The 12887-nt window shown below is 56.4% G+C and overlaps 2 protein-coding genes across 2 annotated transcripts; both read left to right on the plus strand.

Annotated features, from left to right (window-relative positions):
* Positions 1 to 6146: 6146 nt before the first annotated feature.
* On the plus strand, positions 6147 to 10043 carry CH63R_01888 (DNA binding regulatory protein; the record flags this gene model as incomplete). The annotated part of the gene is made up of 3 exons (XM_018296863.1): positions 6147 to 6264; positions 6520 to 9900; positions 9958 to 10043. 3 exons carry the CDS (start codon positions 6147 to 6149, stop codon positions 10041 to 10043), a joined length of 3585 nt encoding a protein of 1194 aa, XP_018161679.1.
* Positions 10044 to 12050: 2007 nt separating this feature from the next.
* On the plus strand, positions 12051 to 12593 carry CH63R_01889 (putative N-acetyltransferase, GNAT family; the record flags this gene model as incomplete). The annotated part of the gene is made up of 1 exon (XM_018296864.1): positions 12051 to 12593. One exon carries the CDS (start codon positions 12051 to 12053, stop codon positions 12591 to 12593), a length of 543 nt encoding a protein of 180 aa, XP_018161680.1.
* Positions 12594 to 12887: the final 294 nt, after the last annotated feature.

Consider the following 12887-nt stretch of genomic DNA (forward strand, 5'->3'; position numbering starts at 1 on the left):
ACATTATTTGTGCATATCTATGTACAGGTATGTATGCATGTGTGTGTCTGTACGTACCTGAATCTCTCTGTACAGATACCTATTTAGGTATACTCGTGTCTGTACACTGCTCTTTGCCTTGCTTTGTAATCGCCTACAAACATTTTTCTCTTCAACACCTATTTACAGATATACTAACGTATACACACAGCACAGTCCTTGGACCACGACAATGCAACTACGGATTTTCCTGGCTTCGAGTCCTGTGATGCTGGAAATGCTAATGGTGATGATGGTGGTGGCGGTGGTGGTGCGTGCTGCTCCTGGCCCTGGTCCTGCACTTTGCCCTGCCATGCACCTGTGGTTAAGGTACATACGATGTATGCACCTTGGGTACCTTAGGTGGTTGCTGCTGCCAGCTTGCAATCGCTCTGGAGCTGCCGCAGCTTTGCGTTTCCTGCAGGCGCGCTAAGGCGCAAGAAGCAGGGTGCCGCCTTTGTACTTCACAGCACCCTCGCGACCCGCGGGTCAGCCAGTCAGGGAGCGGTTCGCGACAACGCCCAGTGGGTTTCTTGCGAACCGATCGGCTCACTCTGGCTACCTAGCCTACCCATCCTCCTCCTCCAACTGCACTGCGGATACACTACACTGCACTTACCTATTCTGTATCCGTACATACAGCACACTACAGTGCCCAATGTCCGGCGCGTTTCCACATTTCCCGCTGGCCCAGCCGCTACTGTATCATCCAAGCCAAGGTCCTCTCGGTCAAGCGGCTGCACTTGCGCCTGTTGTGCGTTACCAATGTTATCCATTCCGGAAGCCACCGCGGCTGATAATCATGCTGATTGATGCAGTCTCTTGGGCGGCGACATGCACTATGCGAACAGAACCAGAAACGGGCCTGGTGCAGCAGCAGCAGCAGCAGCAGCAGCAACGACAACAACGACAAGAACATGAACAAGCAGACATATGCAAGCAATCCGGCCGTGCAGCGGTACACACCGCGCTACTGTCGAGAAGAGAGAGAGAGAGAGTGTGTGTGTGAGTGTGTGAGAGAGAGGGAGAGACTTCAGCCTCGGAACGAAATCCTTGTTGCATATCGGCGTGGATCTTGAAGTGCCACGGGCGGCAGGTCTGTCTGTCTGTCTGTCTGTCTGTCTTCGCTTCGCCATCCGCCTTCGACGCGACGAGTGACGGACCAAACCACGACTGGTCTGACCTCACCTTGCCGCTCCGATGATACCTTACCAGTCATCACCATAGCTTCCGCATCGTGGGTTTTTTGCATCCCCTCCCCCAGCTTGATTGGCTGACGAGGAACAACTCCAAACCCCCCTTGTCGAAGATACAGCGCGTTACCTCTCCTGGCCGGCCACCTACAGACTACCTATATACAGCCCACAGAACCAATACGACATGGCTCACCTGCATCCACAACAACAAGAAACTTCGGTACCTGCTCTACTCGACCTTTGGTGCTATTCGTACACACATACAGCACTCGCGTGGCCCGAGGTACAAACAATCCCGCCAGGCTCTGTACAAGACAATGGGCTGACTGAGACGAATCTGTACCCAACCTGCCAAACCCAACAGGACAGTGGCCAGTGACTGAGCACAGCGGGCACCGTGTTGGATACGGAGAACCCTGATCGGCGCCTGTCGGTACCGATGTACCCGATTGCCCTCTCCCCAAGCCAGCTTGGGGGCCGTTTCTTCTTCTTCTTCCTCTCCCCTGCCACCAAACAAGAGCTGCCTCCTTGCCCCCCCCCCCCCCAGACTACCTAATTACCCCTCCAACACACCAAGGAGGAAAGGAGGGGCACTCTTTTCTGCCTCCGGCCATCGGTCTTCTACCCAGCCTCGGAGACAACTGCCATTGGTTGGAGCTGACGGCCGCAATTGTCAGCATGCCAACTCCAGAGGCCAGGGACCGACTGCGGACAGCTCTCGTTTCGTAATTCCACGCAATTGTCCTTGGGGGCTGGGTCGATTGCGGTGCTCTTGTCGGAAACGAATTGTCGACGGCCGCAGCGACTTTTGACGTTTCCAAGTCAGGCACACACACTACAACGCCGGCCTCGATCCTTCATGTCAATGCCGAGCAAACCGAGAGCCATGCACCAGTGTCCCTAGCAGTACAGTAACAAAAAGGTTGCGTCTTGCTTTTGGCCGTACTTGTACGCATACCAGGTGTGCGACAGGGATAAGCATACGCACACACATACACGCAAACACACACACACACACTCTCTCTTTCTCTCTCTCTTACAAACATACAGAAACAGACTCAACTAACACTCTACTCGGTTTAGCTTACCTAGCTTAGCACTCACATACAGGACCTCACAACCCTCCCCGGGCTTTCCACACACACACACACACCCGTCTTTGCTTCGGATCATGTCCCAGCTGAGCACCAGTGGGAAACTCAATTTCACAGCGGACTCTGACCCCAGCCAGGCTTGGCCTGCCTCTGGAAGAACCCCGGGCCATGAGCACCCAGCACGGGATGCTCCATCCAATCCACCGTACCACCGACAGCCAACCAACGGCCGGTCAGGTGTGAGTGATGCGACTGGACGGGGCTTGACCTTGGTTCCCTCGAATTGCGGGTACAGGTACCTTGGGCTCCGTGCGAAGTCGGGAAATGAGAAATGAAGTCAACACACCAGCCTCGAGGTAGGTACCAGCTAGTGAGACAGCCACGCAGACGGAAAGGCAGACAGATGGCCAAAGGTATCTGCGGATTCGAGATGAGCTATGAGAGCCATCGCACGGCAATGCGGCGATTTTGATTGCGCGGCCATTGACTTTGGCTTAACGACACGATCAATGGGCCAAAAGCGATCGAGTTGCGGGTCACACAGTCTTATTGGGTATCCCTCCGGCCGGACTGGCATGCGATGCCTTGTGCGCTTGTAAGAAAGCCCGGGGTATCTGGTTGACCTTTTAGCATGATAGGAACGATTTCTGGCCGAATACTCAGGTATGTTAAACGGGCAAGAAAGTCTGTTGGTCGGTCAGTCGGTCAGTCGGTCTGATTTCGTCCTTTTGTTTCTTTTTCGCGCCTGCAGCTTGCTGTCTGCTGATTGGCACCCGTCGATTAAGCTCCTGGGAGGCTCACGCGTCTGCCGAGCTGTCCGACCTCTCCGATACAGCTGTCGCACATCTATCTTGCAATCGGACAGGGCTCCGTGCGACGAGACCTACAAAGTAGGGCCGGGCGGGCTCGCTCGGTGGCTTGTTGGCGAATCGGTATCGCATCTTGAAATCCCGTCGCCAACGCCAGGCATGAATGTGAACAAGCATATGGCTGAGAGGGACCAGATGGACCAAAGGGGGAACAGACCATGGCGCGCACGGGACATTGGTCTCCAGACCACCTCCAGACCTTCAGACCCCCAGACCGGGTCACGTCTGGACTATGGGGAGAGAGAACAGGAGTTGAGTCCTTGTCCATGTCCCTTGCTCGCATTCCCATTCCCATTCCGATTCCCATTTTCCATGCGGGCATGCTTACAAAGATTCAGGCTTCCGGCGCCTGATTCCGCGGCGGCGTAAAGTGCTGCTTCCAGCTGGCAAGTTGCAACGGCCCTAACCCCCAGGCCAGCCTTTCCTTGTTTTCTCTGTACTTTTTTTGTCCCCCTGACCAGTCTGTTCTGAGCTAGTCTGTGGCCGGGAGAGTAGCAGGATGGAGCAGAGTTATTCGCAGATAGGCAGGCCGCCTGGAGGCCGGGAATGATGGGGCTTGGGGGGTGAATTATGCAGGGTAGAGCAAGGTAAGCAAAGGCGGAAAACTATGTTGGATTACTGTTCCAGATTAGATGGGACGCTGGGCCGTCCAGCCGTCACCTTACACTGTAAGAGACGAGACTCAACAAAGACGAAGACATGAGAGAGTGCGTGTGGGTGTGTGTGTGTGGGAGAGAGAGTGAGAGAGAGAAAGATCAAACGACTTGATGCTCGGTGAAGGTCAGTCTGCGCACGCGTGTTTTAATCACTGGGATTCCGTGTTACAGCCTCCTTTGCTTTTCGCACCCCTGTCTCTGTCTGTCTGGTGCGAGTCCGATAGACACAGAGTACATCCCTCATTACTCTCTCATTCTCTCTCTCTAGATGTGTGTGTGTGTACAAGTGGTTAGTTAGCATGCGATACACCGCATGTCAAGTATGCAGACAGACGCCTGGATACCGCGTCCATGTTAACTCTCCCTGGGCTTGCATCACCTTGGCCGGTAATTCCCAAGCCAAGCCAAGCCATGTGAGCCCATCCGGCGGCTCTTTTCTAACAAGTTTCGTCGTGGCTTTCTTTTAGGCCACGAAAACAAGGTGATACCCCGGGCATGTCGAATGTCGAATGGGCAGCTGATTGGCGACGGAATCGAGGAAACCGCCCATGCGAGAAGAGCGCGAGGAAGAGACAGACGGACACAGCCAGACAGAGAGAGGCAGGAAACAGGAAGCAGAAGCGCAAGCCTGGGGTACCTAGCCACTCTTGGGCCAAGTCGGCCGACGCACTGTGGGATGGGTACTCGAGCCATCGGATACACCTAACTTTGCCGTCCCGGACTAGGTGCGAGTACGTACTCGGGCACGTACTTGGGTACGAAGGTACACGGAAGATGGGAAAGAAAGTATCCACCCTTTCTCGCTCTCTCTCACTTGCCACACCTTCCTTGGCTTTGAGACTGCCTGGTTTGGCAGCAGCAGCAGCAGCAGCAGCTACTGCGACTGCTACTACCACCACGGTTGTCACCACGGCTGCCACTGACTGTTATCACTACTGCTACTACTAGTTTACTTGCTTGCTCTTGCCCGGTTCCAATGCGTTGACAGCAGTCATCCCACTCGTTCCTCTTTCCCCATCAAATTCCCGTCTTGCTGTTCCACACCACCAACCGATGGGTGCACTTCAAGTAGCTCGGTCAGGCAGGCATCAACTAGGACCCTGCTTGCCTTGCTGTTTCTGTCCCCACTCTTTGTGTGGGTTGAGGTTGCGATCCCAGTGGTAAGTGTTTTGTACCTTCCTTTCCCTGCCACCCATGGTCCACAACTCACAGTGCACACAGTGCAATCGTTGCCGACGAGCCTTCCCTGACGTACCCTCAATCCCAATCCTCGAAGGTACCTCGCACTAGGTACCCGCCCACACACACACACACAAGCACACATGCGCGCGCGCACACACACACACACACACACATACATACTCTCTCTTTCTCTCGTCTCTCGTTTCGCTCTTTCTAGCCCACAGATGCGCCAGGCTGGGCTGCGACGGCACTTTACCTAACAAGTACCTCAAACTCCCCCTTCCCACTACTGATCTCCTGCTCCCGCTCCTTCCTTCTCTTCCTCCTCCTCCTCTTCTTTCTCCAAGCAACCGCTGCTTCGACACCAGTGGCAATTGTTTGTTCGACCAGAAAAACAATCCAAGGGAAGAAGCTACTGCCGAAGCTCCCCAACTCCAACCCCCAAAAAGAGAATAGAAGAGGAAACAGGGGTGTTTTAAAAAAAAATCAAAAGGAAAGAGTAGGGATACACACTACTTACCTGCAATCGTTTTCAGACCACACCTTCTCTTTTCCATCTTCTACTTGTATCACTTTCTTCATCTTTTTATGGGATCGCTTGGAAGGAGCATGCGAGGTTCGGCTTTGGAAAGCACCGTCTCCTCCCTCTTGCCTACTTCTCTCTTCCACTAAAACGCCGCTTCCCGAACTCGGGGCGTTCGTTCCTACTCTCTCTCACACTCTCGCTCTCTCTCGCTCTGTCCTTTCCCTCTCTGCCGCCCACTCCCTATCTTTATATCCCTCTATCTGCCTATCTGCCTATCTATCTCTCTCTTCCCACCACCCCGCCATCGTACCTCCTCGACTCACCTCTTACAAAACACATACCACCTACACACGCACACAGCATACATACGCGCGCACACACAAACACACACACACACAGAAACTACGCACACAAATCACACCCTTTCTCGCTTGCCGCTGGTTGTTGCGCACTACTTCTGACCGCCCGAGCCGCGCCCAACCAAATCCTACGAGCAACAAAGCACAAGACGCATATCCCTCACCTGCCATCGCCCACCGCCCTCAACCACCGCAACCTTTCCTTCCTTCACGATCACGACGAACGACGATTACGAACGAGCGACGATGGCTATGAATGACACCGCGGCCAAGGTCGAAAAGAACACAAGCATGACCACTCCCTCCTCCACACCGGCTGCCGCCGCCCCCAACAACTCCGCGGCACCGGCCACCGAAGACAGTGGTATGAGTCGCACCTGAAGCTTGCCTGCCCCTCCAAAAAAAAAAAAAAAGAGCTGCCCCTCCTGTTCCTTGCCCGCATTGTCCCATATCCCACATTCCCCTCCCCCCATTGATGCCGCCACCATTTGCATAGCAATCAATCCCCCGCCGCGGCGCCTGACATGCCCTCGAACGGATATAAACAGCTACATCACACCACTCCCGACATGAGAATTGAACCTTGAGCTAACATGCTGATTTGCGCCCTTTTCTGTAGCTGCTTCTACCATTACTGTCAACACGAAGACACCGGCCACTTTCCCTCCCCCCAAGACCGACAAGCCCCGCCCCCATGTGTGCGCGACCTGCCAGCGCTCCTTCGCCCGATTGGAGCATCTGAAACGCCACGAGCGCTCCCACACCAAGGAGAAGCCCTTCGAATGCCCCGAGTGCACGAGATGTTTCGCCCGACGCGACTTGTTGCTGAGGCACCAACAGAAGTTGCACCAGACCACCACCCCGTCGTCCCGCCCCCGCAACCGCCGTGAGAGCGCAAGCAGTGCCGCGCCTGGAGCCCGCGCCCGCAAAAACAGCGTTGCCGGTCCCAACGCCGCCGCCGCCGCCGCCGCAAATGCTGCCGCCGCCTCGATGCGTCCGAGGGCAAACACCATCAGCCACGTCGACGGGAACGCGATGCAGATGATCGCTGCTGCCAACGCCCAGGTGGCGGCCCGTGGCATGCCACCTGGCACACACAACCGTCACCCCAGTTTGGCCGGCTTGCCCGTGCACAACATGGACTTCGGCGGCATGTCGGCCGCCATGGGCCACCGCGGCATGTCTCACGGTCTGCCCAAGCTCGAGACGCATAGCATCAACCACATGGACTTTAGCGGCCTACGGACCGCTCCGCCCATGGCCGTCTTCAACCCGGACTTCGACTACGGGGACCTGCTGTTCGGCCCGGGGTCCACCATCAACCCCAATGCTCTCCACTATAACGACTCGCCGCAGTCCATGGCCATGGACCAGCAGCCCTCACCCTTCCCCCACGGCCTCACGTCCGACCTCTCGACGGCCCAGCTGGACGACAGCTTCGACTGGCTGACGGGTTTCGAGCACCAGATGTCCTTTCAGGGCGCCGAGAACGCCGTCGACGGCTCGAGTCCCTCGGCCATCAGCACGACCAGCCAGAGCGGCATCAGCGATGTCATGGTCGACGGCTCCAATCACCCTGCCCCGGCAGGGACCAGTTCAATGTGGCAACCGGCCGTCATGGGTCCTCCCCAGGTCCCCAACCCGTTTGCCATGGATCTAAATGGTTCGGTCTTCCCAGATCTCTTAAACGGAGCCCCCGTCTCACCACAACCTGCTGCGCAGAAAATGAACGATGCCTATTTCTCGACGCCGCCTCCCTCTCTTAGCTCCCTCAGTCCGTCGATGGTCTCCGGACTCTCCAACAACACGCAAAACCTCAACCACGCCGCCCTTAACTTCAGCCACCACGCCGGCCCCGAGACGCCCTCGTCCCTGACGGGCGGCAACCACGGCGTCTCGCCCGTCTCCACCATCACCGAACCCACCCGCGGCGCCATTGTCGGCGCCCTGTCGCAGTGCTCTCCATTTGGAGGACGGAGATACTCGTTTGCGACCCCGAGCTCGCCGTTGTCGCCGGGCTTTCAGAACACGGCCAACAGTGTTCCAGACCATGTAAAGAATTTACCTAGCACTCAAGACTTGCAACGATATGTTGGCGCTTACCTTCGTTACTTCCACCCTCATCTGCCGTTCTTGCACATTCCCACTTTGACCTTTGAGATGCCGCCCTCGGCTGCCAACCGCTCCAGCCCCGTCGGTGGGAGCGGCTGTCTCATCCTTTCCATGTCTGCCATTGGCGCCCTGTACGAAATGGACCACGTCCAGTCCCGGGACCTGTTTGAGATGGCCAAGAAAATGATTCAACTGTATCTTGAGGAACGGCGGAAAGCCGACGTGAGAAAGGCCGACTTACGAAGAGCCCCCCCAGCAGCACCCGAGTCGTCGACGTCTCATCATCATCCTCACCAGCAGCAGCATCCCCAGGAATCCTCTGTCCACACTCCCGTTTGGCTCGTGCAGGCCATGCTGCTAAATGTCGTCTATGGCCACAACTGCGGCGACAAGACGGCGAGCGACATAGCGTCGACCCACTGTGCTGCCCTCGTCAGCCTGGCCCAGGCCGCCGATCTCCTCCGCCCCGTTCGCGTGGAGCCCAGCGACGCTCATGATACTCACATGCATGACGATGCCAACTGGAGCGGCCTTAAGTCGGACTCTGAGGAGGAGCAGGTAGACTGGCTGCGTTGGAGGGCGATGGAGGAACGCAAACGCACCCTCTACGCCGTCTTCATTCTCTCAAGCCTCCTGGTTGCCGCCTACAACCACACGCCCGCCCTGACAAACTCTGAAATTCTGCTTGACCTGCCCTGCGACGAGGACTTCTTCGCCGCCGAGAGCAGCACGGCCTTTGCCGCCATGGGCGGTATCCGCGCCGCCAACCATAACCGGATGACGTTCCACGAGGCGCTGGGCGACCTGCTCAGGTCCAACGAGAAGCAGCAGAAGCAGCAGCTTGCCTTCAACAACGGGCAACAGCCCTTCGGTCAGGCCGGCAGCGGCGGCATGAACGACGGCGACCTCAAGCCGTCCACGTTGGGTTGCCTGATACTCATCAACGCGCTGCACAATTACATCTGGGAAACGCGCCAACGACACCACAACAAGGTCTGGACCAACGAGGAGACTGAGAAGATGCATCGCCACATCGAACCGGCCCTAAAGGCCTGGCAGGCCGCGTGGGCAAGCAACCCGCACCATAGTCTGGAGCGGCCGAACCCTTTCGGCCTCGGGCCACTGTCGGCCGACGCCATCCCGCTGCTCGATCTGGCCTACGTGCGACTCTTTGTGAACCTCGCGCGCTCCAAAGAGAAGTTCTGGCAACGCGACTGGGACGCCATGGCCGAGGAGCTCTCTCGCGGCAGCGAAATTGTGCAACACGCGGAGCACTCGCCCGCCTCCAACACGGAATCGACCGGCACAGAGAATTCCGACAACTCCGTCTCCAGCTCGGTGTTTGCCGAGTCCCCGGCAACGCAGTCTTCGTCTCCAGAGTTCTCTTCTGCCAAGTTCCCTTCCCAGACCACCCAGACGGCGCCGAACCGATCCACCTCTCGCAGGGAGAAGCACCTCCGCAAAGCCGCCTTCTACGCCGCCGACTCGCTCGCCATGTCGGACAAGCTGGGCGTGACCTTTGCCGACTTTTCCAGCCGGGAACTGCCTCTCCAGGCGGCCATGTGCGCCTTTGACTGTGCCCAGGTTCTGGCTGAGTGGGTTGCAACGCTGCAGGATCGAGTCGGCCGGTACCTCGGCATTCTCGGCCAAGATGACGTGGACCTCTCGCAGGTCCCGGCCATCATGTTATTGGAAGAGGAAGATGTCAAGCTGCTCGGAAAGGTCCGGGAGGTGCTGGCTTCGGCCGAGATGAAGATGAACTTTGAGCTTGTTCAGGGCAACGTTGTTGATGTCGATACTAGGATGCACATGGATGATCATGCGGGTTATGCGGCCAAAATCCTCCGCGTCACCGCTTACATGCTTGACAAGGCCGCCGTGTGGCCAGGTCAGTTCACTCAGCGTCGTCCATTACCCGGATGCCCTGCTAACCAACCGTTTGCAGTCACTCACCTGAAGGCCCGATGCCTCGAAGCACATGCTACCCACGTGCGCGCCAGAGCCGAGAAGTCGGTGATGACTAGCGAATAAGCCGGATAGCCCCGATGAGAAAGATGATACGTTGGCAGCGCTGCGGCGGATACCGAGACGAAGGTCGTCGATGGACAGAAACGAGAAGGATGCAAAAAGAAAAGAAAAAAAAAAAGGAACCAAAAAAAGGGCAGCTCAAAACGTGCTTGGTATGAAGTCGGAAAAGGGAAAAAGGAAAAAAAAAAAGAAAACCACAATGATTGGAAGCGACAAGCGAAATACCCCCTCCCTCGACATTGGTTCTGTTTTTTTATTTCCAAGGGAAGATGCACAAAAAAGTTTTCAAAACGAGGTTACGACATGTTCCAGCAAGGACACAAACATATATCAAAGGACGGCACCAATACGACAAGCCGCCATTATTTACGTTGTGCCGCCGCCGAGCAACTGGCACCCGGCAGCGGCCCTCACATTGTACATCAACACGCCTGGATGCTGGCAATTTTCAGGAGACGTTGGCTTTTATGGGACTGGGATCATGTTACCAGACACGGGGTTTTCCGGGTGCCTTTGGCCCAGGCCGGTGGCACCTGGAGCGCCCCTTGTCTTGGTGATTGTATTTATCCTCGCGAAGGTGGAGTTTTTGTTTTGCCTTTGAACGAGGATGGGTAGGGGACGGCGTTGTTTTCTTCGCTTCTTGCGCGGGTGGCATTGTATTGTGTGTGCCTGGGGGCGCTCTGGCTGCCCGGAATCGGCTCACAAATGACATGCTGGGACTCGGCCAGCCCGACACGATGTCACCCATGCGCTTTTTCGTGTCTTTTGGCCTTTCTTGGCGACGCTGCCGCACTTGTAGGAGGCAATCTCATGCTTGGAACGTCTATTGGTGTGGCCGTGGCTGGAAGGGTCCTTGTTTCCCCAACACGCTTGACGTGGGCCGAGACCCGAGAGAGACCCTTGGATCAACTTGAGGATTGCAGGGAACGGTCGGAATCTCTCTGTGTTTTATCAAATGTAGCAACATGATTGGTGTCGGACGGCAGGCAAACTGAGGATTGAGAATGACGACCCATATGAAGTTCCTGCGCGGCGGAGGGGGATGCGGCATCTCGCGAGGGGGGGTTTTGTTGGTGACATGTCCCGGATCGATAGTAAGGGATGCCTAACCCCGGAGATCTTCCTCCTTGGATGGCGAACAGGGAGGATGGATGCCGGCATGAATGGACTGGGGCGGGTGCTTGACAAGATACATGGTAGATATTTGCGCCAAACAAAGAGAAGATGATGGTATCGTGCTTATTTGTCTAGGTACCTCGGGGCCTCGAGGTGATGGTGCGTGTTGATGATGATATGCAGTGTTTGTTCCTTGAAATGTGCCTGGGATGCCATTCAAGAGTTGTAGTCTAATTTGATCTACAGGCAGTTGTATTCTAACCACTCAGATTTACAGTCACCGTACCATGACAGAGGCTAGATAATACACAGGATTGTCGGGAATGGTATCTTCCCAAGCTTTGGATCTCCATCCCCCCCCCCCTCCGATCTCTCTCACCAACTAACTCATCACAAGCTACCATCAACGATGACTAAGGCAAATGAAGGTACGTATCGCCGTCTCCGAAGCGGGACATCCGGAATCCCCCCACTATCTATGCCCGCGGACCCCGCCTCCCAATTCTGATACCCGGGTAGGCATCGTTGGGTATGTAGGAGGAACCTTGGCTTCCCGCGGCCGCCCGGACATCCCCTCCCCCTCCCCCTTGGTTCCCCCCTGCAAGCTCCCGAACTCGAGCTCGAGGTTCATATCGAGCTGCATGCGTCAGGTTGACACTCAGTCTTTACTTCTAAAGTCGTCCTCCTCACGACGGCTGTGCTCGTTCAACTTCCATTCTCTAGTCCCGCAACCGTCCCGCAACCGTCCACAGCCGGAATTCATTGCTCGTTCTCATCCCCCCCCCCGCGCGCAATCCTACCTAAGCAGTGGACAGAAAGCGTCGAAAGCATTCAACCATACCAAATAAAATAATAAAATAAAAAAGGAAGAAAAAGAATTCACCAATAAAAATCATGTCCTCCCAGCCGCCATCCTCCCCGCTCCGCGCCCTCCAGGCGTCAACCGTCTTCGTCAACACGGCGCTCGCCGGCCTGAACCTGGGCCTCTCCGTCCTGGTCGTGCCCCGCCTGCTCGAGTCGCCGACGCCGTTGATGCTGCGCCAGTGGTCCGGCATGTTCCGGCGGGCGAGCCGCCTCCTCCCGCTGCCGACGGTCCTGTGCGCGCTGAGCTACTGGTACGTCGCCTACGCCACCGCCGCCGCCGCCCGCGGGCGGGTCCCGGCGGCGGGGGGCGACAGGTCGAGGCTGCTGGCCGTCGCCGGCGCGCTGTGCTTCTCCGTCCTGCCGTGGACCAAGGTCTTTCTGGTCGAGATCAACAGGAAGCTGTTCGCCAAGGTCAAGGAGACGGAGGGCATGGGCCTCGTGGCCGTCGGGCTGACGCAGGAGGAGGAGGAGGGGGCCAAGTATCTGGTCGACCAGTGGGGTCTGTATAACCTCGGGAGGAGCGTTGCCACGGGTCTCGGCGGTGCCGTTGGGCTGTACGCGACCGTCTTTTGATCTTGAATCTTTTGGATCGTCACTTACTCCTGTCTGTCTGTTTGTCTGTATGTTTATCTGGTGGCCTGGCTGGCTGTTGAACGCCTCGAGGGAATGAGCCCGGGCATAAAAAACATGACGCACGGGATGCTCTGGTGGGAAACCGTTGAACTCATGGGTATCATCATTACAACTTTGCTCTACTAGTGGTACATCGATTACATCGTATTAAAGCTTTTTTTTTTTGTCCTTCACTCGTCGTCACACAATTCCCCCAAACTCATATCGTAACTCTCGACCCGATCGACCCCTTTT

The sequence above is a fragment of the Colletotrichum higginsianum genome, chromosome 2, assembly GCF_001672515.1.
Source record: "Colletotrichum higginsianum IMI 349063 chromosome 2, whole genome shotgun sequence".
In the NCBI taxonomy this organism is placed as follows: domain Eukaryota; kingdom Fungi; phylum Ascomycota; class Sordariomycetes; order Glomerellales; family Glomerellaceae; genus Colletotrichum; species Colletotrichum higginsianum.